Source organism: Carya illinoinensis, chromosome 4, assembly GCF_018687715.1.
Source record: "Carya illinoinensis cultivar Pawnee chromosome 4, C.illinoinensisPawnee_v1, whole genome shotgun sequence".
Classification (NCBI taxonomy): domain Eukaryota; kingdom Viridiplantae; phylum Streptophyta; class Magnoliopsida; order Fagales; family Juglandaceae; genus Carya; species Carya illinoinensis.
In genome coordinates this window covers 14,912,396-14,935,382 of record NC_056755.1, presented here as the reverse complement: position 1 = coordinate 14,935,382, position 22,987 = coordinate 14,912,396, and the positions used below count along the sequence as shown (strand labels likewise).

General features: G+C 35.5%; 2 protein-coding genes across 8 annotated transcripts; both read left to right on the top strand.

The window, feature by feature from the left end:
- Nucleotides 1-5,601: 5,601 nt before the first annotated feature.
- On the top strand, nucleotides 5,602-17,350 carry LOC122307618 (cellulose synthase-like protein H1). 7 transcript variants are annotated; one of them, XM_043120603.1, is made up of 10 exons: nucleotides 5,602-6,054; nucleotides 13,115-13,235; nucleotides 13,376-13,703; nucleotides 13,798-13,914; nucleotides 14,930-15,046; nucleotides 15,158-15,370; nucleotides 15,497-15,611; nucleotides 15,768-15,943; nucleotides 16,064-16,414; nucleotides 16,490-17,350. In XM_043120603.1, exons 1-10 carry the CDS (start codon nucleotides 6,018-6,020, stop codon nucleotides 17,045-17,047), a joined length of 2,133 nt encoding a protein of 710 aa, XP_042976537.1. In that variant the 5' UTR covers nucleotides 5,602-6,017; the 3' UTR covers nucleotides 17,048-17,350. The 7 variants fall into 7 exon arrangements, with proteins under 7 accessions (XP_042976537.1, XP_042976540.1, XP_042976539.1 ...); XM_043120602.1 differs by lacking the exon at nucleotides 5,602-6,054 and adding an exon at nucleotides 11,203-12,037 and having other exon boundaries at nucleotides 12,114-13,235; XM_043120606.1 differs by lacking the exon at nucleotides 13,115-13,235 and having other exon boundaries at nucleotides 5,608-6,054; nucleotides 13,480-13,703.
- Nucleotides 17,351-19,217: 1,867 nt separating this feature from the next.
- On the top strand, nucleotides 19,218-22,875 carry LOC122307331. Its single transcript, XM_043120150.1, has 3 exons — nucleotides 19,218-19,543; nucleotides 20,753-20,776; nucleotides 22,160-22,875. The coding sequence occupies exons 1-3, from the start codon at nucleotides 19,351-19,353 to the stop codon at nucleotides 22,504-22,506; spliced, it is 564 nt and encodes a 187-aa protein (XP_042976084.1). The 5' UTR covers nucleotides 19,218-19,350; the 3' UTR covers nucleotides 22,507-22,875.
- Nucleotides 22,876-22,987: the final 112 nt, after the last annotated feature.

Genomic DNA, 22,987 nt, shown 5'->3' with positions numbered 1-22,987 from the left:
AAAAAAAAAAAAAAGTACAAAACTTGTAAGCCTGTATTATCAAGTCCAACATACTTGCAAAAATCTTTATATCGGATTCTTGCAAAAATATTCAATGTCACCTTCAATCATTATAAAACAAAAATTCTAAAGATGTTAGAGCGAATGAAATTAGGGAGAAGGCGAGAAGCATGTACATGAAATGTTTATCTAAACTCAGGAAGCATAAAACACTTGATAGCATTAAAGTAAAAGACTAATAACTAACAAAAAAAAAATCTCATTTACAATTAATCCATGCACAAGTGATTTTATTTTCTTAATTTTCTCCTCAAACCATATCAAGACCTCTAGCACCAATCAAGTATTGAACAAGAATTAATATCATGTACTCCAATAACTTCCACACGTAATATTTCTAATAATGAATATTTGTAGGTCAAGATGGAAAGAGTACTTGAATGGGCGCGTGAAGATGGAAGCTTCCTGAAGATCATATAGATAAAAATTACATACTAGGCTGAGAAAAGAGAAACATCAAAATCATATAGAAAACACCCGAATGGGCGCATGAAGATGGCCAGCACAGAGAATTTTCCTTGCAAAGAGAATCATGACTGTGGTCTTGATAATACATGCTTACAAGTTTTGTACTTTGACGTGCCTTGAGAAGTCTAAAGTTGCACACTTTGAATATAATGTAATTGCTTAGAATATAAAACAACTACTTTGTATAATTGATTTATGCATTGTAATATAATATAAAATATGTAATTGTTCTATGTGTTTTGCGACAATAGTTTCAGAGTTGGCAATACATTTTTCCTGGCAAATTGTTTGTATTTGTAGCACTACTAGTTAGTCACTAATGTATTTCTTGACCGTCAGTCTTTTTGCATCATAGGTATAGCACATTTCTAAAGATATTTCTCACCACAAATATTAAATACTTGTGGCGATATCTATCTACGACACTAAAAACAGCTCGGGAGTAATCCTTTTTATGGTGATATTTTTTATTTGCGGCACGAACATATTGCCGCAATTGTGTTTTTTTACCATCGAGTCACTCTTTTGCGTCTAAATCGAAACGCATTTGTGGAGATAGAATTCGCTGCAAATATTAGAGCTATTTGCGACCCACACTAGTTTCGCCACCATAACCTTTTGAGACACTTTAGTTGAATCCACTTTGTGGTGGTTGGATTTGGACGAAATTAATTATTTGTGGCGTTTTTTATATTTTCAAGGCGATTTCATTCTATTCAAAATGCCATTTCTATTGAAGTGTGGGAACATTGTGCATAGGCTTCTTGAGGAGATCCAACACCTTCTCGGATGTGTCAAGACCAACAACAAGGCTAAGAACTTCTTCTATGAATGGTCCAATTATCCTGCCAAGGAGGGGACGGTCGGATTTACACCACTAAAGATACTCAATGGTAGTCTTCGTGTGGCAAGTAGTAGTTTTGGTTTTCCTTTTTCATTTTTTTTCTTTTTGGATTGGTTTTATTATTTCGTATGAAATTGCAATTGCATTAGTACATTGAGATATTGCAAATATTGTGAAATATGAACATATATATTACAAATTATAATCGGTAGCTAGAAGAAGTATTTAAAATAAAAATATAAGAAATCAATATTTAAATAATATGAAAAAATAATAGCTAAGGTTATGTATGGGCCGGCAAGTTGTAAAACCCATTGACTAAAATAGATCATCATAAAGTACGTTTTAGTTAGATATTTTAGATAAAAATTTAGAGAAGTCATTGTGAATCATCTAACGGGACCTACAAAACAGGAGGAACGAATTGAATCGTTAAACAATTAAAATTAAAAGAGTCATATGATCTTTAATGCAATGAATGCCATCAATGGGCAAAATATATGTGCCAGCTGCTAAGAAACTGAATATGGCATAATAATTTTTGCTCACCTTCTCGGTGGAGCCTTGTTCATTTATTTATAAATTGTTATAAAAATTAAAAATAAATAAATAATAAATAATTTTTTTTTTTTTTAAAAAGACATAGTTATTGATGAGGACTCCAAAACATACTTGTAAAACCATAACAGTTAAATAGATTAGAACTACTTGACTATAGGGTTGAGTACTTACCCTGTCGGAGTCAGAATTGACTCCACTCCAACTTTGTCGAAGTTCAACTCCAAACTCCCAATCCAACTCCAATGCGTGTGGGCTCTGCTCTGACACTGGCTCCGGCTCCGACTTGCTGGAGTGGAGACGAATTTGGGAGAAATAAAAATGTCATTCAAGAATCAACACCAATGTTAGATCGCAGCAACCTCATGGAAGACATCATCCCAGCATCACTAAATGTATAGACTAACAAAGCAAGATGCAATAAACTTGTATCCATTCGGTTAAAGCAAGCAGACCAAAAATCAACAAAAAATCAATGAAAGAGACACTTATGTGAATTAGTGATGGAATCGACGGCTGGGTAGTGGCCGCACGTCAGGAGAAGAGAAAGAGTGATGGGCTAGGTGAAGGCAGCTCAAGCAAAGGGTGAAGGAGTTAGGGTTAGAGAGAGGCTGATGACAAGGTGGGTGGAGGCCCAACCATGAGCTGGGTGGTGGACGATGACAAGTGGTAGGAGCAAGGGTAGTGACATTGATGGGAGAAGAGAAAAGTCATGTCTTAGATTGAGAGTGAGGATTCAAGAATGAGATACGGTCAAGGGGGAAGGGGGGATAAAACCTCAAGTTCCTAACCATGTAAAACGGCACTGTTTTACCCCTATAAAAGACGCCATATTGAATGTTTCGGCCTTTTGAGCTCAGCTGCCAGGATTTTGGGCTTCTAAACCCCACCACCACCACCCCCCCCCCCTCCCCCCCCCCCCCCCCCCTTTTTTTGTCCTAAAACCTATTTTGGGCTCTCTTTTTTTCTAAATCATAAACCAAACCCTAAACTAATTTTAGTCTTTGTTTTAGCCATAAGTTTTTTTTCCCTTAATTTATGGTTTTCATAATTTTTTATCACTAAATTTAATTGTTAGTATTGATTATTAACAATTGTTAGTTAACTAGTGTCTAATTATATACCAAGAGATCTATGAATTGGGATCGTATTGCATAAAGATACAAATGGTCCAATGGAAGTAAGAATTTCCAGAACCCTATTGTACCTAAACTTTGACTTAATTAATGAACCAAAAATTTAATGTAGTTTTATTTATAAGTATACAGGTGTTGTAGTACCTAACAGGATCGAAATCACAAGGATTGACTTATATGATAAGAAAAATAAACTCAAATAATGAAAAGAAATTACTAAAAATGAATGTGCAATCAAATAGAGGAGAAAATTACTGAAATGAAGATTTTAAAGTAACAGAATAAAACTAAAATAGTAAAATAAATCGATATGGAAAATGACTAAGGTTTCGAGTATTCGTCTAATAATTTAGAATATTGTTTTCGATCAATTTATTTCAATTAAACTAGAATAATGATTCTGTTTAATTGGAAGATTTAGCATTTAAGATCAAGAAAACTAATCATTATGATTAAGCATGAAATTGATTGTTAAAATATCCACAAACTCATTTGAATATCACGAGAATTTTTTCAAGCATTCAATGTATTTAAAAATCACAATGAACCAAGATAAATATATAGATAATTAAAATATCCAATAATAAAACCATTCAATCAATCAAACTCATAATATAAATTCTAATGTTGATCAAAAAATAATGTCCAAATCATTAAACTTCACCTCTAACCTAAATACGAAAATTTAACCAATCATATTCAACACGAGAGCTATTGAAATCAAAAAAATATTCTTTATTAGAAAATTAAAATAAAACACAAATTAACGCTAGAAAAACTACCTAGACCATATAGCAAAAATAAAGATAAGATAGAGCCCAAAAAGAATCAAACTCTCTCTGTCTCATTCGCTCCCGAAGTGCAGCGCCTTTGTCCGTTCCCAAACGAAAAAGAGATTATTCTTTCATTCGCAAGCTGAAGCCCCCTGGTTTACGTTCTCCGTAAAGGGTTCGGCTTGGGTCCTGTTATAAAAATAACAGGAAATCTCCTGTTAAGTAAACCGACATCGTGTAGAGTTATGCTGGCCAAACAGATGTTATGTACATATCTCTCTTTTAGATGTTTTTTTTTTTTTTTTACGCTAGCTGTTCTAACCGAATGGATATCTCATATTTTTGCTATGCCACCGAAACTCATTTGGAACTCTGGTAAGAACTAACTGCAAAACACAAACAAGCAAGCTATAGAAATAATGGCAAACACAAGCTACAGAAATATAGTCGGCAAAAAAAGCAAGCACAAGTGTCAAGAAAATCAAATAATGGCTTAGTTGTAGAGACTGGAAGACCAAATTAGATTAAAAAAAAATAATATGCAGAGTAAAAATGAAAGAACCCCTAGGAGATCAACTCATACATAAGAAAAACATGGAAAAGACTTTCAACATAGAGAGAAAAGGAGATGGAAATTTACCAACAAAAGAGTGAAAAGTACTGCAAAACAAAAGAGATTTATATTTACCAATATTTCAAGTTTTTGCTACTCGTTCTTTTCTGTGCAAGCAAGTAGTTTACCAAAAGGGAAAAATGATTTTTATGAGTATATGTCAAACCAACCGTTCCAAACGAGTTTGCTCAGTATATAAGAAAAATAGTAAATATATATGTTTAGTGGTCAGTATATCCAAACCTTTCGCATTCTTGCACCAAGTAATATATCTACGCGACATCGATTTGGTAATCTCTACACGACGTCGGTTTATTTCACAGGAGATTTCCTGTTGTAAAATAACTGGACCTAAGCCGAACCCCTCCGTAAAAGCCAGCCAGAAAGAAATCCTCTTCCGTTTTCTCAAAAAATAAAGTGCCGCATGCTCGCTTGTCAGGAAGACCCCAACGAAAAAGTCTCTCACCTCCAATCGGTCTCCCCTGCTCTCTTTCTATCTGTTCCTTTCCAGCTCTTATCCGTCCAAGGCTCAACTTCACCTGCTATGTCCATAGCTCCAAAGGCCGAAATCCCTTAAAAGTCGCTGGATTTAGTTCCCAAAAACCAGCTCCCTTTTTTCTCCCCAGCCAAACGAAAAAAATGAAGACTCCCTCTGAAGTCCTGCCAGGGCTGCCGCTCCAGTCCGTAAGTCAAACAAAAAGCTAAAAGCCTAAAACTCCCCCCCGAATGAAGTCCAATGGTCCAAAAGCAAGCTTCAGACGAAAGGCCTTTGCGTGTCCAGCTGCTTTCTTTCTTTCCCAAACTATCTTCTGCGTGCCCCTGTCCGACAAAAGCTCCCCTACCTCTTTCTCTGCTTGTTTCTCAGCTTTTTCTCCCCTTTTTTGTCCAGCCCCTATGTCCCACTCTCCAAGTTTTTTTCAAAAGCCCAGCGTGCAAGAAGCTCGGCACCTTTTTCTCCAGGTCGTAAAGTCCCAATCTCCTTTCTGAAACAAGAAACTGCTGTCTTGCTTTCTTTCTTATGTCACTGCGTGTTAAATATAAAAAAAGGCAACATGTTGCTCATTAAAAGTACTACTATAAAGTTAAATTATAATAAAAAATAGCTAAAATGTGAAATAAAATGCTACAATAAATTCATTAAAATTACGGTAAATTTAGCCATCAAATATATAATTGATCAAATTTATTGAGAGAAAGTGACAAGTTAAATATTAATTTTGGAGTAAAATATTACTTACCGCTGCTGCCCATTCTCTCCCGCGTAGCCGAAGAAATACTCTGCCTTTCCCTTTCATCTCCCTCACTTTGAGCAAAACCCATCGTCTCCCAGCTAGAGCAACCCAAAAAGCATCGAACGGCAACCCAAAAAGCACTGAACGAGAGCAATCCAAAAAGCACACGGACTGAAGAATCTCCATCGTCTCCCAGCTGCAGCACCGAACGAGAGCAGCCCAAAAAGCACACGGACAGAACTCTCTCCATCGTCTCCCAGCTGCAGCATCGAACGAGAGCAACCCATCGCACCGGACGGAACTCTCTCCATCGGTTCCCAGCTGCAGCACTGAATGGCGACGCCACTCCGAGTGGGTTTAAGGAGCACCGGTAAGCCGCCGAACTCCAGGAGCTCTCTGCATATTTCGTTTTTTTTTTTTTTTTTTTTTTTTTGGGAATATAGGGGAATATAGGCTTTGCTGGATTCTTCTCCATTTTTCAGTTTGATTCTTCTGGTTTTTTTTTTTTATGCGATTTCTGGATTGAATTTGGTGTATTGAATTTTTCTGGATGCATCTCTGTTTGAAATAAATTTTTTTTTTTCTTTTTTTGAATTCTCAACCTTTTGTGGTACATCAAGTGGCTGAAGCTTGGTCAAGGAAACATGAGGTTGGAGTTCTAGCTGACCTGGTTTTCAAAATTATTGAAGAGACCTATGAAATTGTGCAATTCACCCATTGTCCCATCTCCGAATTGCAATGGAACCTGTTGGTTCTCGAAATTTACACTTACGTAGCACTGGGTCGAAAGTCTCCTCCCATTAAACACTAGTTAATGTTTGTGCAAACTCAAGGGATTTAGCTTTTTACCTAACACGGTTTGGCCAATGTTGGATTACTATATAGGAACTGTGTGAATGTGATCATCGGCTGTGTTTGTCAGGATGGATGTTGTCTACCGTCTATTGCCCAATTTGGGTTTTTTTTGTGGATTGACTAGAGTATTCATTTGCCGTCAAATAGTGAAGTTATATGTTTGGAGTTATATTGAATGTTACATTTGCAAGTCTGCCTTATGCAAGGCTGAGTATATGACTCGTTAAATATATATTTTGAGCTTTGTTCATGCTATAGATCTAATCTAGTCTTGGATATATGTTTTATCTAGTTCCTTGTCCCACATCTCTTGTTAGAAATAGATCTATCCACTCACCGTGATGCCTACTTCATAAATCTTCTAAATAACAATGACTTTTTTATGAGTGCCACAAATGAACAAGAACTCTCTCCACCCCGAGTTGAGGTTATTGAAGTTGAACCGAGTGGACAAAAAACACAGCGAGGTAATAATTTTAATAATGAGGAAGATTTGTTGCTTGTGGAGGGATGGCTTGAAACTTCCTTAGATGCGGTACAAGGAAAAGATCAAAAGCACACGATATTATGGAAAAGAATTCATAAGTATTTTGAGGAAAACAAGAAGTTTGACTCTTTACGCAACTACACATCTCTAATGAATTGGTGATCGACAATTCAACATGGTATAAATAAGTTTTGTGGTTACTTGGCCCAAGTCGAAGGAATGCATCCAAGTGGGTTTAATGAGCAAGACAATGTATGTTTTGCACCTTTTAAGCTTATTTTTTAACATGCTATTTTTTTTTAACATCTTACTTATTTAGAACCATGGTGCTTTATGTATGTAGATTGGCAAGGCAAAGGTTATGTTCCTGGAGTTAGAGAATAAGTCTTTTAACTTTGATCATTGTTGGCGGATGTTAAGATTCCATCCAAAGTGGGTGGAACATATGGACGTAGTGAAGCCGAAGAAGAAACCAAGTTCGAATGATTCGACACCAAATTCAATAAATCTAGGCGAAGATGAGGATTTTCATGTTGCATCTTCAAATTTGGAACAACCAATAGGTCGTAAAGTAGAAAAAGAGAAACGAAAGAGAAAAGAAATGACAAACTCCGACTCTCTTGTAGTACTAAATGAGATGGCAGAAATTAGAAAGAGTAAACTTGTGCTTATGCAATAAGAACGTGATCATGACAATAAAATGTTATGTCTTAGGCAAGAGGAATTGAGTCTTAGGCAAAACGAAGTGCGTATTTAGAAAGAGAATGTGCTACTTCAACAAGTGAAAACATGTCTTCAAGAAAAGAAAGAAGATGAAAGAAATATGACATTAAATACAAGTGCCATGCCTCCAATGCTACAACAATATTATCTTCAATAACAAATGGAAATACTTGCAAGTCATGCTGGGAAAAAATAGCTGTAGTGCAATTTTATGGATTCATGTTATATTTGTTGTTTGTTAGATTAATCACTTTAGATTGACCATTATGGAGTAGTATTATATTTATGTTTGTTAGATTAATCACTTCAGATTGATCATTATGGAATAATGTTATATTTATGTTTGTTAGATTAATCACTTCAGATTGACCATTATGGAGTAATTTAATACAACCATAAACTTAATATAACAAGAAATTTAATACAACCATAAACTTAATACAATCATAAATTTAATACAACCACAAAAGCACACAACCATAAACTTAATACAACCACAAAAGCACACAACCATAAACTTAATACAACCATGTCTTATGCGGCACTATATTGTTGCCATAAGTGCTCAAAGAGATCTGTTTGGAGTTGAGAACAGATTCTTATATCCCTAAGAGCATGATGACGTTGAATGAACTCGCTGAATTCAGGTGTAGGGCCAGTTGACACTGGATCATGTGTAGTTTCTGGCAACTATTCATATTCGAACTCTTTTTCTACATTGTCAGTCCATTCATCTTCAATAATCATATTATGTAAAATTATGCATACCATCATAATTTCATTGAGTATTTCAATGTGGAAAAGTCGTGCACGTCTCCGAATTATAACAAATCGTACTTGAAACACACCAAAAACACGCTCCACATCCTTCCTTGCGGACTCTTGGGTTACAGCAAAATATTTTTTCTTGTTTTCTCGTGGAACTAAGATAGTTTTAACAAATGTTGCCCATTTCGGATAAATGTCATCAGCAAGATAGTACTCCATTGCATAGTTCTGACCATTAATAGTGTAATTAACAATCGGAGTACGCCCTTGAGCAAGGTCAGAAAATATAAATGATCTATCAAGCACATTTATATCATTATAAGACCCCGGTAACCCAAAAAAAGCATGCCAAATCCATAGATCGTAAGAAGCCACTGCTTCTAAAATCATTGTTGGTTCATGGATATGACCAGAATACATATCATGCCAAGCAGTTGGGCAGTTCTTCCACTTCTAGTGCATACAATCGATGCTCCCTAACATACCTGGAAATCCACGTTTCTCACTAACTGCGAGTAATCTAACAATGTCATCATTGTTGGGTTTTCTTAAGTACTCTTCAGAAAAAATTGAAACAACAGCTTTGACAAACATCTTTAGGCTTCTTAATGCAGTAATCTCTCAAATCTTCAAATATTCATCCATAAAATCAGTCGTGACACCATATGCAAGTATCCTTAGAGCAGCTGTTATTTTTTGAAGAGAAGAAATACCAAGCCTTCCAGAATTATCTCGTCTTTGAACAAAATAAGGTTCATGAGTTTCTACTGCAGCTTGGATACGAAGAAATAGAGAACAACTCATCCGAAACCTCATTCGAAAATATTTGTGAGGATAGATTGGAAGATCAGCAAAATAGTCGCGAAATAGATTTTGGTGGACTTGCAATCAATCGAGCTTTATGAATCTACGTGCATTTTTAGAAGAAGCGCGTGAGCTTGATCCTTATTCTTCCAAAGCAAGTTGCCTTGCTATCTCAAATTCTTCGTCAGAATCTAAATCAATAAATGTCATTTTGTAAAAAAACGAACGATCCATTGAAAGAAAATGAGAAGAAAAGGTTTTAAATAGATACTTGAGTTGAAGTGAATGAAATTGTTAAGGAAATATTATGTTTTATAGTGAAAGTATATAACCATTAGAGAATTATAGCTGTTAAAAAATATAACCGTTGGTAAAAATATAGCCGTTAAAAAATATAGCCTTTAAAAAAAAATATCCGTTGGAAAAATATAACGGTTAAAAATATAGCCGTTAGAAAAAATAAGACTAAAAAATATATATCCAACTCATATAATATGATCATTGAAAAAATATGACCATTGAAAATATATAAACATCAACGTTAATACAACAATAATATAACCATAAATTTTAACACATCAACAATACAACCATAAATTTTAATATAACAATAAACTTTAATACAACAATAATATAACCATAAATTTTAATACAACAATAAACTTTAATGAAACCATAATATTTAATATAATCATATTCAAATTACAACTAGAATTAAAATATATAAAAAGTTCAAAATCAATATTTTAATAGAATAGTTAAAGATTTGTTCAGTCTATTATTTGGTGTTGTAAAAAGTGGCTAGTTAAAATTTGTAAAAATGAATTTTCTAGCTAAATTTTAGCTAAAGTTTGTTGAGCTCACTACTAGTGCTCTAATATAAGAGGGGATGAATTGGGTTATATTTAAAAAATTAATAATTATAAATCAAATATACAATATAAAATATAAATAAAATACGAAACGGCAATAAATATAAAGAGTAAGGATAAGAGAGAAGCAAATTTAGTATGTTAACGAGGTTCGGCCCCACTGCCTACGTCCTCGCCTCAAGCTACCCCTTGAGAATCTCTAAATTCACTATTCAACCTCCTTCAAGTGGAGATAGAAATCTATTACATATTTGAACAATACCGCTATAAATGATCCGTGTAGAACACCCTCTACACTTGCAATCACCTTACACATGATGATTAAACTATTCCCTGTGTAGAACACTTTCTATACGCACAAGGATTATACACACCATTTTACTGATACAAGAGCTGATAGTGGGTAGGTTATCAGAAAACATTCATCAATTAGTGAAATAAGAACAATACAGTGCAAACTATATTTTTCTCAAAATGAACAATAATTAAGGCTCAATGCTAAGAGAATAGAGAATGAAAATTTTGAATGAATGTTGTATGCTCTTAGCTAGTGTTGTAAATTTGAAACTCTCAAATAATCTATTTATAAGTATATGAGACTTCATATTCAAATTTAAAAAAATTCACATGTCAAAGACAACATCATTCATTTTTAAAAAATTTCAAACTTAATCTTTTTACTTTTCGCATATGACAAGAAGAGTACACTTTACTTTTCAAATTTTTCAAACAAAATTATTTACCTTTTGCATAAGTCAAAAAGAGCACCAATCACTTTTGAAAATATTCAAATAAAGCATGCACATGTGAATGATGACAATCAATCATCTTTCAAAATTTTTAAAATATTCATGCACATGTGGAAAATGTATTTTAATGTTTTATGATAAAATATTAATTTTGAACCTTAATCCTAATTTTGAGTTTTTAAGAAATTTACAACATTACTCTATGAGATTTAATGTGAATTTATTCCCTTCTTGCTCATGTTTGATTTTTTGATGTGCTTGACTCCATTATATAGACAACTTGAGTTTGAGACTCCTTTATTCTTTGAATTCATTTTTTATCATCGAAATCAATGTGTAGATATATAATTATACGAAACTTGAAACATTGGGTTCAACACAACGAAAGAACTGCTGCCCAAGAAATAAGGCCTAAAAAAAATAAAAAATAAAAGGAAAAAAATCAAGACTAAAATATTAAAAATATGTTGTGCATGTGAAGAAAGAATTATTGTCCAATTAAATCATAGGTTATAAAATTTAAGCATAAACTATGATATCAATCAATTTAAATCACAACTCGGTTTCATGCCTAATAACTATTTTTCTATCTAAAACTAATAATAATGTCATGAAATGATTAAAATATTTTGGTTCTAAATGTATGAAATATGTAATATTTCAACTCAATCACTCCCTATTTTCTTTTTTTTTTTCATTAGAAAGAATGAGGCCTTACTTATTTTGTTCAGGGGGGATTAAAGACAAAGAAAGGGGTCAGGGGGCTCTTGCTAACATCAGAAAAAGGAATAATTAGGAATCTTGAGTAGCCAGCCAAGCCGCTGAAGTAGCTAAAGTGGTGATAAATCCGGTCAGCACCAATTGCTACGGGAATACCGTTTAGTTGACATGTGCACATTTGAACAACCTCAGTGTTTAGGTTCATTTGTATCATAATCGTTTGAGTACTTTAGTTCGTAGTGGTGTCCTCATTCCTTCTCAATCGTGGGAAGAAGAAATTGCATGCATAGGTGGGATCGAATCCAATCAAGAAAAAGATGTTTGCAGCAACAATTTATGGAATATGGCGTGAGAGGAACGCTAGAATGTTTCAGGGTAAGTCAAGAGGAGTTAGTAATGTGTTTTATGAGATTGTTTTATTAGCGCGGTTGATGAACTATGGCTATTGTAGAAGGCCAGACGGAGATTGGTCCTCAAGTAAAAAGGCAGAGGGAGCTTGACTGCAAAACCCACCCGTCGAGCAGGGAAGAAAGTCGGCCTAGGTGATCTGACGGTGCATAGTGGATGGGCCGTTGCTCAACAGATAAAAGTTATTTTAGGGATAACAGGCTGATCTTCCCCAAGAGCTCACATCGACAAGAAGGTTTGGCACCTCGATGTCAGAGGGCAAAATCAGAGTCAGAGCATGAAGTTGAAGTCGAATCGATGTCAGAGTTGGTTGGCGACACCTCTAACTCTGTTTGAAAAATGAAAAAAAAAAAAAAAAAAAAAAAAAAAACTCCAAATCCAACTCCGATTTGTCGAAGTCAGAGTTGAGTCGGATTTTCGGATTTTTGTTCAACCCTACTTGACTACTACTTGATTATTGACTCTAGTTTGGATTTATCCTTCTCCAACTGATCTTTATCCTTGATTATTGACTGATCTAGAAGAGCAAACGTGATTAACATTGCTTCAAGCCTTAGAGTATTATCCTTTACGCCAGCAAACAAATCAAATGGCACAGTACAAATGAATCGGTCAGATTTTATGTTTGTGCCAGCAAACAAACTTAATGCTATATTTATTACAAATGATAATATTAAAGCTCACAGTACTGAAGCCTAATAATGGTAAAAGATCAATCGGCACTTCAAAAAACTTCCTTATTCAGTCAAAACAATATTTAATGCCCACCTCACAGCCACATACGCAACAAATCATGGTCATGATCAAGGCAACCTACAAAGTCACCTGATAGTTCTCTATAAATTAGTGAACAGTCATGGAGGTTTGAACACCTTGAATACAGGCAGCGGGCTATCTACTGGTCCATGGCGAGCCCAATCTGTCTTCCTTTACATGATAGAATCCCTCTTAGAAATACTCTGCAAAGAACCTTGAATATCATAATCTTATTCCTACTCCTTTCTCTCCTTACTTATCGTTTTCTCCACCTCAAAAACCATGGAGGACTCACTTGGCTCCTTGCCTTCCTATGCGAGTCATGGTTGACCCTCACTTGGGTTCTAGTCCTCAACCTCAATTGGAGTCCAGTGATATTCAAAACGTACCCGGACCGTCTCTTGCAAGGGTAATTCTGCTATGATTTCTTTGCTACATGAATTGTTGGAATAATATAAAAGAGTGAGGGATTAATAATAAAAGGTCCATTAATTTTCTAACTTAATATTCTAATGATTTTCTTCTTCATTTTATTGAGAACATATATAGGGTACATGAGCTTCCCTCAGTGGACATGTTTGTGACGACTGCAGACCCTGTGCTAGAACCTCCTATCATCCTTGTAAACACAGTGCTCTCTTTGTTGGCAGTAGATTACCCAGCTCAGAAGCTTGCTTGCTATGTATCGGATGATGGCTGTTCTCCTCTTACCTACTATTCCCTTGTCGAGGCCTCAAAGTTTGCCCAACTTTGGGTACCATTTTGTAGGAAGTATGATATTCAAGTTAGAGCTCCTTTTAGATACCTTTCCAATGATCCCATTATAACGTTCAGTGATAGGACAAAGGGGTTCCAACATGAATGGAAAAGGATGAAGGTAATAGTAATAATTCATTGCCTGCCAGAGTTAGAATTCATCTCAAAATTGATATATCTTAAAGATAGAGCCTTTCTGTCTTCATCTCGTGTAGGATGAGTATGAGCAGCTTTGCCACAAAATTGAGGTGGCAGTCCAAAAATCTGTGCCACCTCGTGATTTTGCAGATTTCTCGAATGTCGATCGCAATAACCATCCAACCGTTATCAAGGTAAACTCACTTTTTCATTTCGCTGGGACATATCTATATGTGTGTAATTTCGGATTAACTTAAAGAAAAAAAACCCCGTAAATATACTAGCTATTATTAAGAGCATTCTCATCCTATACCGTAAAATCACAAATTCTCCAACTTTTGAGAAAATATTTGAGAATTTCATCCCAAACCGCTCCCCCATCCCATTCCCCATTTTGGGGTGAATGGATGGGGCTGCTATAAAGAATCTTCAAATATGGGGATTTACTGTTTGCCTCCAAACCATTATTTTAAGTTTATAATTGTTTGTAGTTAAGTTTATAAATGGAGATGAGAGAAAAAAGTAATAAATAAATAATAAAGAAATATTATTTTAATAGAATAGAGAAAGAATAGAGAATGTGATGTATGAGGTTTTTGAAAGATGAGTAAAATTTAAGGAAAAATTTTAGAAAATATGATTTTTAGTTAAATTATAGAAAATTTTATGGAGAACCCAATCTCCATTCAAGTACATGACTCAACATTATGACTTGTGTAAAATCACCAAGACTGTTGACCCAGCTAGGGGTCCGTACCCAGCTACATCTGGATCCGTTTTTTCAGATGTGTAACTCGGTCCGGATATTTAAGTTTTGAAAAAAAAAATGATCATTTCTTTTTTTTAATTTTTGAATTTTTGTACAGTTTTTAAAGATATTTTCCATTGTTTATGTTTTCACTTTGCATACTTTTTATATTTTTTCAGTTTTTAGTGTTCTAATAGTTTTTTAAATTTCTTTTTTTAGGAAAATGTGCTTGAATTTTTCTTTTTTTTTTCATAAAGAATATATAATTATGTGAAACTTCGAAGGAGATCATGAGTCATGACAACCAAATTGGGTTGGTAATTTGAGGAGCTCTATGTACTTTTCTCTTCTTCTTTTTCATGTTATGATTTTTTAGGAAGTAATGTTGTCTGCAATTATTATAAATATATCAAAATAGTCATATCTCCCAAAAAAATGTATTTTAAGAATCTTAATTGCAGGTTATGTGGGAGAACAAGGAAGGTCTCCCAGATGGGTTGCCTCATTTGGTCTATATATATAGGGAGAAGCGGCATAATCATCCAAATCATTATAAAGCGGGAGCCATGAACGTTCTAGTAAGATTAATTAATTTATTTAGTTATTAAAAGGAGTTGATAAACCATATGGAATTGATTCATTCTCTACAGATATTAATTATTCATTGCTTCTATCAAATATTTATATAGACAAGAGTGTCTGGATTGATGACGAATGCTCCCTACATGCTCAACGTAGACTGCGACATGTTTGTGAACAATCCAAAAGCTGTTCTTCATGCAATGTGCATGTTCTTGGATTCCAAGAGTGAATCAAAAATCGCATTTGCTCAATTCCCGCAAGAATTCTATGATGGATTAAAAGATGATCCTTATGGCAATCAAATGGTGGTTGCACTCCAAGTGGGTCAAATTTAAATATCTTTTTCTTTTTTGTGCTCAGTCTTATAATATATGATGATCTCGTCCATATACAGATTTTCGTGTTGTTTTACAAGAAAAATGATTGTATGTTGCTTATGTACATAGCATTTAGGACGTGGAGCAGCAGGAATTCAAGGACCAATGTATACAGGAACAGGTTGTTTTCACAGAAGAAAGATTATCTATGGTCTGTCGGTAGATGATTTAGGCTCAACTAATGGTAAGTGAAGAAACTTCAATGTTTCTGAACTCAAAAAATAATTAAAAAATGCATTCTCGAAATGTCAATTCGGCTGGAACTTTAAGTACTCCTTATAATTTAATGAGGTTTTCCCTTTTTGTGTGAAAAATTAGTTTTCATTCCTCATTTTCACAGCAAATTTGGCTGAGGATATATGTTCGAAATTTGGGAATTCAAAGGAGTTGATCAAATCGGTTGCTGATGCTTTGAAAGGGAAAACACGTCCACCAAACAGTCTTCAAAGCTGTATTGAGGCAGCCTACCAAGTATCTGGATGTGGGTACGAGAATGGCACTAGTTGGGGTACAAAGGTCAGTTAGCAAACCATAAAAGGGTCCAAAATTTAAAGCTCATTTCAATAAATGAGTTTGCATATATGGTTTTTCTACTTATTTTTTTGCACTTCCATGTTTTTGGTTGTCCCATTTCAGATGGGTTGGTTGTATGGATCAGCAACAGAGGACGTCCAAATAGGGCTACTGATTCATAAAAGGGGTTGGAGGTCCTGCTATTGTACCCCAGACCCACCTGCCTTCCTTGGGTGTGCCCCCTCAGGTGGCCCTGCCACAATGACCCAACAAAAGAGGTGGGCTACCGGCTTGCTTGAAATTCTATTCAGCAGAGGTTGTCCCATATTTACCTCCCTCTTTGCAAAGCTCCAATGGAGGCAAAGCTTAGTCTATCTGTTGATCCTCAGTTCAGGCCTACACCCGGTCTTTGAGCTATGCTATGTTTTTCTTCCAGCCTATTGTATTATTGTCGACTCCCACTTTTTGCCCAAGGTAAGATTTAAGCCAGAACCCTAAACAATTTTCCCTCTTAAAAGCTCAAAATTAATGTTTGTACATTATATATAGGTCCAGGAGCCAGCCCTATGTGTACCAATTGCTCTCTTTCTCACAAACAACATAAACACGTTACATGAATATCTGAGAGCTGGCCTATCGGTTCGAGCATGGTGGAATAACCAGAGAATGACAAGAGTAAGCACAATGACAGCACGGTTGTTTGGATTTTTTAGTGTTATGCTCAAAATCTTTGGATTATCTGAGACAGTTTTTGAAGTTACACCAAAAGACCAACCCAGTGATAGTGGTGGTGGTGATGATCATGATGCTGGTAGTTTTACGTTCAGTGAGTCACCCATTTTTGTGTCGGGGACAACCATTTTGCTTGTTCACTTGACTACGTTGGTCGTGAGCTTGTTAAAGTTGCAGTATCCACCAGCTCATGATGAGCGTGGATCGGGGCTAGGGGAGGCTTTCTGCAGCAGTTGGTTGGTGTTATGCTTTTGGCCATTTTTTAAGGGGCTGTTTCGAAAGGGAAAGCATGGGATTCCCAAAGCCACCATATACAAGTCAGCCACTTTGGCGTTTCTTTTCCTATTTTGGTGTAGAAGGACTGCAATGGGTTGAGACTTGGGTCATCTAATTCTATTACTGTTTTCTCATGATTTTCTCTGGGTCAGATCAATTATGACACATCATGTACAAGATGTGTTTGAATTGATCTTCATATGAGATAAATCAGATAATGTCTCTAATTTAAGCTTTAGTATGAAACTATTGAAATAATAGAAGGCATTCTTCTAAATCTGGAAAAATGTAAGGCATTATTTATCTATACTACGTTTTGTTTCTTAGAAACATGATGGTATTTCTTTCATAAACTTTGATTAGGTTTGAAGAGCCAAATATGAAGTTGACATTAGTTTTTAATATTTCTTACGTTAAAGGTCCTAAGGATTATGTACATAGTCTCGCTAGTGTGCCGCCCAGCTGTTACTGTTGGGCGTGCTACATAGTTCAAATTCACTTTTTAATTTTTTTTATATTTTTTAAACATATTTAAACATATTTAAAACATAAAAAAAAAAAAATACATCAACACACTCAAAATCACTTTCTTAATTATTAAATAAAAATTTAATTGTCACTACTCATATATGATCTTTTGCTTAAACAAAATAATTTATAGTCTAACAAAGACTCTTTGTTTAGAAAAAAATTTGTCGAATTTCTAGAATTATTATTTCTAATTAAGAAAACAATGATTTTTTTTTCCTGTATACAAAGTCTCTTTATATTAATTAATTTTCTTGGAATAGTGGGAACAAAAAAGAGAAGACCTATTTATATATATATAAATAAATAAAACAGGAGAATTGAAAATTGTATAGTCCATAAACGAGCGCATTTCCCTTTCCAAAAAATGATATAGCTACTACTAGGCCTGTGCAGGAAACCAAGCAACCCAGCCCGTCCGTGAACACTAACCCGACTCGATCCGAGAAGAACGGTTTTGGCTAATGGTCGGATTCGACCGTACAACTCACTCAACCCGTCTTCATCTTCTTTTATTTTCTTTGTAGATCTCAAATTTTTAGGAAGGGGGGTGTTCGTGCCAACAGGTTCTCCTCAAGAGATCGTTTCTAGCCGGGGAAACTATGGGAGGGCGCTCATGGAGACTTTGTTGAGGTTGAGGAATCAGATCTTTACTCGATTCATGGACTTGACGGAAGGCTCAGAGCCAGCATGAGATGAAGAAGACCTTCACGTGGTGGGACGAGTTCTCCCCAAGAGATCGACGAGTTTCTCCCCAAGAGATGGTTTCAGAGCTGGGGAAAATATGGGAGGGCACTCATGGAGACTCTGTTGAGGTTGAGGGATCGGGTCTTGACTTGATTCATGGACTCGATGGAAAACGTGGTTGGTGGACTCGATTCATGGTTCCTCATCGGTGTGTCATTGGCGGCGGTGTCTTCATTCTTACGGGATACGAGGCCAAGGAAAACGTGGGTTGTCGTCGTCTTATTGTTCGGCCGGCGTCTCCACTTGTTGTATGTTTTCTGCTACACCAAGTTCGCGGAGGAGATCTGGCAATCCTCATCGGTGTGTCATTGGCGGCGGTGTCTTCGTTCTTACAGGGTACGAGACCAAGGAAAACGCAGGTTGTCGTCGTCTTATTGTTCAGCCGGCTTCTCCACTATGTTGTATGTTTCCTGCTACACCAAGTTCGTGGTGGAGATCCGGCGAGTTCTGTGCCTATTTCAGTATTCTAAGTGAAGTCGGATCGAGTTGTGTTTTGTTCTTTTGAGAATCGGACCGGGTCGGGTCGGGTCCAAACACAGCCCAGGTTGGCCGGGTTGCAGGCCTAGCTACTACTCCATTACAACTCATTTATTACTCTTTTTGTATTTAATTTTTTTAATTTTTTATTTTACTTAATAATTAAGAAAGTGAGTATTAGTAAGTTTTTTTTTTAATTTTTTTTAATGATTAAGAATATTAAAAAAATACTTAAAATAAAATAAAATAAAAATAAAAAAATTTGAAATACATGAATAATAGATTGATAGTAATAGAGTGTAATCCTATCACTACCCTTCCCCCCAACCTTAACATAATACAGTAAATAAAGCCGCTCGAAGTCGCAAAAACCAATATTAAAACTAACATAAAATTATAAAATAAATTTAATATATCAATAAAATTACGTTATTTTAAAAGATTATTTTAGTATAATTCTTTTATTCGAAGCATTAATCTTATTATTTTATTTAAAAAGTAAATAGTCTTGATAGTTAAGTGCGAAGGAGAAGATGAAGACGAAGACCACGAAGACGTAGACTAGCTGAGTTACGCTGCTGCCGACAACTGCCTCTCTCTCTATCTCTCTCTCTCTCTCTCTCTCTCTCTCTCTCTCTGTGTCTACGAATATGGGAATGAATAATCCAACGGTGTTGAAGGTGGGGTTGGCGGTCATGGGGCTGTGCATAGCGGGATACATTCTCGGGCCACCCCTCTACTGGCATTCCATGGAGGGATTAGCCGCCGTCAGCCACTCCTCAAATTCCTGCCCTCCTTGCCAGTGCGACTGTTCATCTCAGCCTCTCCTCTCCATCCCCGAAGGTACGCTTTTTGTTTTTAATCTCTACCTTCCAAAATCTCTCTTTCCTTCCTTAGATCTCTTTGTTTTTCTTGTTCGATCTGCCCAAGGGAAAAAACCCAAAAACAAGGTTCGTGTAGATCGCATGCATTGAAGGGATAATACGATTGCTTACACCGTTTAATTCAATGATTCTCCCTCACTCTCCCTCTAAAATTCTTGATGAATAATTGGCAATGTGTAGATTTACGGGAACTATAGTTTGAGATGTAGATATTTATTAATTTCTTTAGAAATCTCGTAGTTTCTTAATGTTTGCTTATCCGGGTTTGTTTAATTTTGAGTTGTGTAGCACTGAGTCGTCTCTCTTTAGTTGCTAAGGCTTTGATGTTGCTTTCCTAGACTTTTCATTTTGTGACTCAAGTCTTCCGTTGTGTCCAATTCGTTCCAGATCTATCTTAAATTGTGTTGATAAATCGTATTTGACTTCTCTGATATGAACATTGAAGTTTCTGCATTTGCTGGGTGTCATAAGCCCTGGATTTGAACTTTTCAATGAGTTCTCTTTTTGCGTATCAAATCTTTTTAGTTTTTGCATATTGATAAATGCGATTTTAACCCCTTTTAATACAGATACTTCGAAAACACTGACCCAAAAAAGCCAGTAAAAACAGAGAGAATTCTGATACGCATTGATATCCTTGCTTATGCTAGAATATTTTGATTTTCCCTCGATATCCTCATATTGAGGATTCCAATCTAAAACGTTCCGACTATGCTTTGAAAAATCCTCAATCCTAATCCATTCTCCTTGCAGTCAATGTCCAATAACACCACTGTATGCATGCAATTTGTAAGGCGTGTAGCATTTTCCTTCCTACATTTCAAATCTTGCAAAAGCCAAATATTCTATATATATGAAGAACTAGGCTTCAATTTGACTGGTTTTAGATCCCTGGATATGAAGGGATTTTGCACCCCCACAATCAGACTGTGTATTCCTTGATTTGAAATAAAAAATAAAAAATAAATTAAAAAGAATTGTTGTCTGTGGGCCTGTTGTGAACAATAGACACACCCAGATTCTAATTCCCATTCACCTAGTCTGTCTTCATATTGTCAGTTACTTTCTTCGTGGATTAAATGATGTTTGATATTCTGCTCCTACCTTCTGATAATTCTGATAATGAAGCATGCACTTAATTTGGGTTCTTTGTATGTACTTATTGCAGGATTGAACAATGGTTCTTTTGCAGGTTAGTTTCTGTTTCATGAATTAACTATCTCAGTTTATGTTTCATGAATCCAGAATGCAAATTTTATTTTTAATAGTATTCCCATAAGCATTTGCATGGTAGAAATGGAGAACGTTTTATCTCTCCTTCCAGTTACACAGCATGCAGTTTCTTGTTTATGATGGATCACTATTCTGGCAGCTGGCGTGTACATTCTTACCTGGTTTGGTTTAGTTTAGTTTAGTTTCTGTTCTTTTAATATGCCATTTCAAATTTACACCGTCAAATGTAGAAGGGGTATTTGTTAAGTATCTGTTCTAATAAGGCTTTTTCATGATATCACTGGCATGCATGTGCAATAATGCTCTGTTTTGAAAACTGAGATAAACAAATATTCCCTAAGTACTTACTGAAAGCAGACAATCCTCTCTAATATTCACTTCTACACTTTAAAGTTAATTCAGATTAGTATCAGGGGACACAGAAAATAAATCTTTACTTTATTTTTTTTAAGACGTTTCGTTTGAATACTTTCTGTTCTTCTATCTTCTTCTTTTTTCTTTTTCTTTTTTCTTTTTTTTTTTCTTTTTTTTGGAGATAATTGGGTCTAGTCACTTATAGAAGATTGTGGAAGTGTAGCATAGGAGAATATTTCCATTCAATGAACTATAATTTCCAGTAATGTCCCACCTTTTGTTTTCCATATTGTTTTTGTAGTTTTCATGTGTATGATTTTTGGTATTGTCCTCTTATAGTCTTTTGTGGTTATAACTCTAAGGTGAAAGTGCATTTGGCACGCCCAATCTACCCACCTTCTTTTCGATTTGGACCTCAAACTACTAAAAATATCAAGTTGCAATCCAAACTGCCACATTTTGGCAATTTGCACCCTTGATCACGATATTCATTAATCTTAACCAAGAGTGCAAATTCCCAAATAGTGATAGTCTGAGGTGCAAATTAAAATGGCAAGAAAGCACAAAGTGGAAATTTGGAGGTTTAAAAATTTTTTTCCCTTAATTCTACTTTTATTTTGGAACCAAGGGATTTCCACATTCTTTTTGTATTGGAGAGACGTATCGGGTAGACAACATAATGCAAATGTGAAAATACTTAAAAGCCATTGATATTCCTGCACGAATTTTCTTACTTGGCCTTAAACTGGCATCCCATTCGGCATTCTGGAAAACATATCACCTAACGTTTACATGGGATGTGACGTGTCTGATAATTGGCATCAAATACCCTGTATGTTCTTATTCTCATGCTTTCAATCAACTTGAGATTGGTTGTCGGAAATCAGTTAGCAATTAGAGGATGATAATGAGGATTTGATGGTATCGAATCTCAGTTCTTTTGGTAATACTATTTTTTTCTTTTTTGGATCTGGAATATATAATGCAGATTGTGCAAAGCATGACCCAGAAGTGAGTGAAGACACTGAAAAAAATTTTGCGGAGCTGTTGACAGAGGAACTGAAGCTTCGGGAAGCTGAGGCTTTGGAAAATCAGCAGCGTGCTGACATGGCTCTCCTTGAGGCAAAGAAGATTACATCCCAGTATCAAAAGGAAGCGGATAAGTGCAGTTCAGGTATGGAAACATGTGAGGAAGCAAGAGAGAAAGCTGAAGCAACATTAGTGGCTCAAAAGAAACTGACAGCCATGTGGGAGCTGAGAGCACGTCAGAGAGGATGGAAAGAAGGGATTGCCAACTCTCATACTCAAAATCAGGGAACTGTCCAGACTTCATAGAAACTCGATATTCGCCACATAAGGAACAATCTAAGGCTATTGTTCTAGAAGGTGAATCTCTGCTGGTTGTGATAAATTTTCACTAGCGTCACATTTTTATCATGATTCTGTTCATCACCTCAAGCTATCTAAACTATTTTTTATTATTTGTAGTCAAATATAGAAACTTGTCATGAGGCTTCTGCAATTTGCCAATAGCACAAACATGCACAGATTTCTCTCTCTCTCTCTCTCCCCAAGTTTAGTTAGATGTTTCATTTGTAAGACTAACAGATTAGACTACTATATTGTTCATTCTTATTTCAAAGTAAACCAAGAATTTGTGATTAAATGTCAAAATAGGTGTGAAATCAAGAATTTGTGATTAAATGTCAAAATAGGTGTGAAATGTTTTTCCCTTTCTTTATCGAATATGCACACTGTCACTGCATGCAGCTTAAAATCCAGCAATATTATGCATGGTTGAATTATTGGCATGCTG

Bases quoted from the DNA above. Each gene is read 5' to 3' on its own strand.
- LOC122307618 (XM_043120602.1), top strand. From the start codon at position 12,976: ATGGCGAGCCCAATCTGTCTTCCTTTACATGATAGAATCCCTCTTAGA. The intron at 15,612-15,767 runs GTAAGTGAAGAA...TCATTTTCACAG, and splicing joins TGATTTAGGCTCAACTAATG to CAAATTTGGCTGAGGATATA. The intron at 15,944-16,063 runs GTCAGTTAGCAA...GTCCCATTTCAG, and splicing joins GCACTAGTTGGGGTACAAAG to ATGGGTTGGTTGTATGGATC.
- LOC122307331 (XM_043120150.1), top strand. From the start codon at position 19,351: ATGGGAATGAATAATCCAACGGTGTTGAAGGTGGGGTTGGCGGTCATG. The intron at 19,544-20,752 runs GTACGCTTTTTG...TACTTATTGCAG, and splicing joins TCTCCTCTCCATCCCCGAAG to GATTGAACAATGGTTCTTTT. The intron at 20,777-22,159 runs GTTAGTTTCTGT...TATATAATGCAG, and splicing joins GAACAATGGTTCTTTTGCAG to ATTGTGCAAAGCATGACCCA.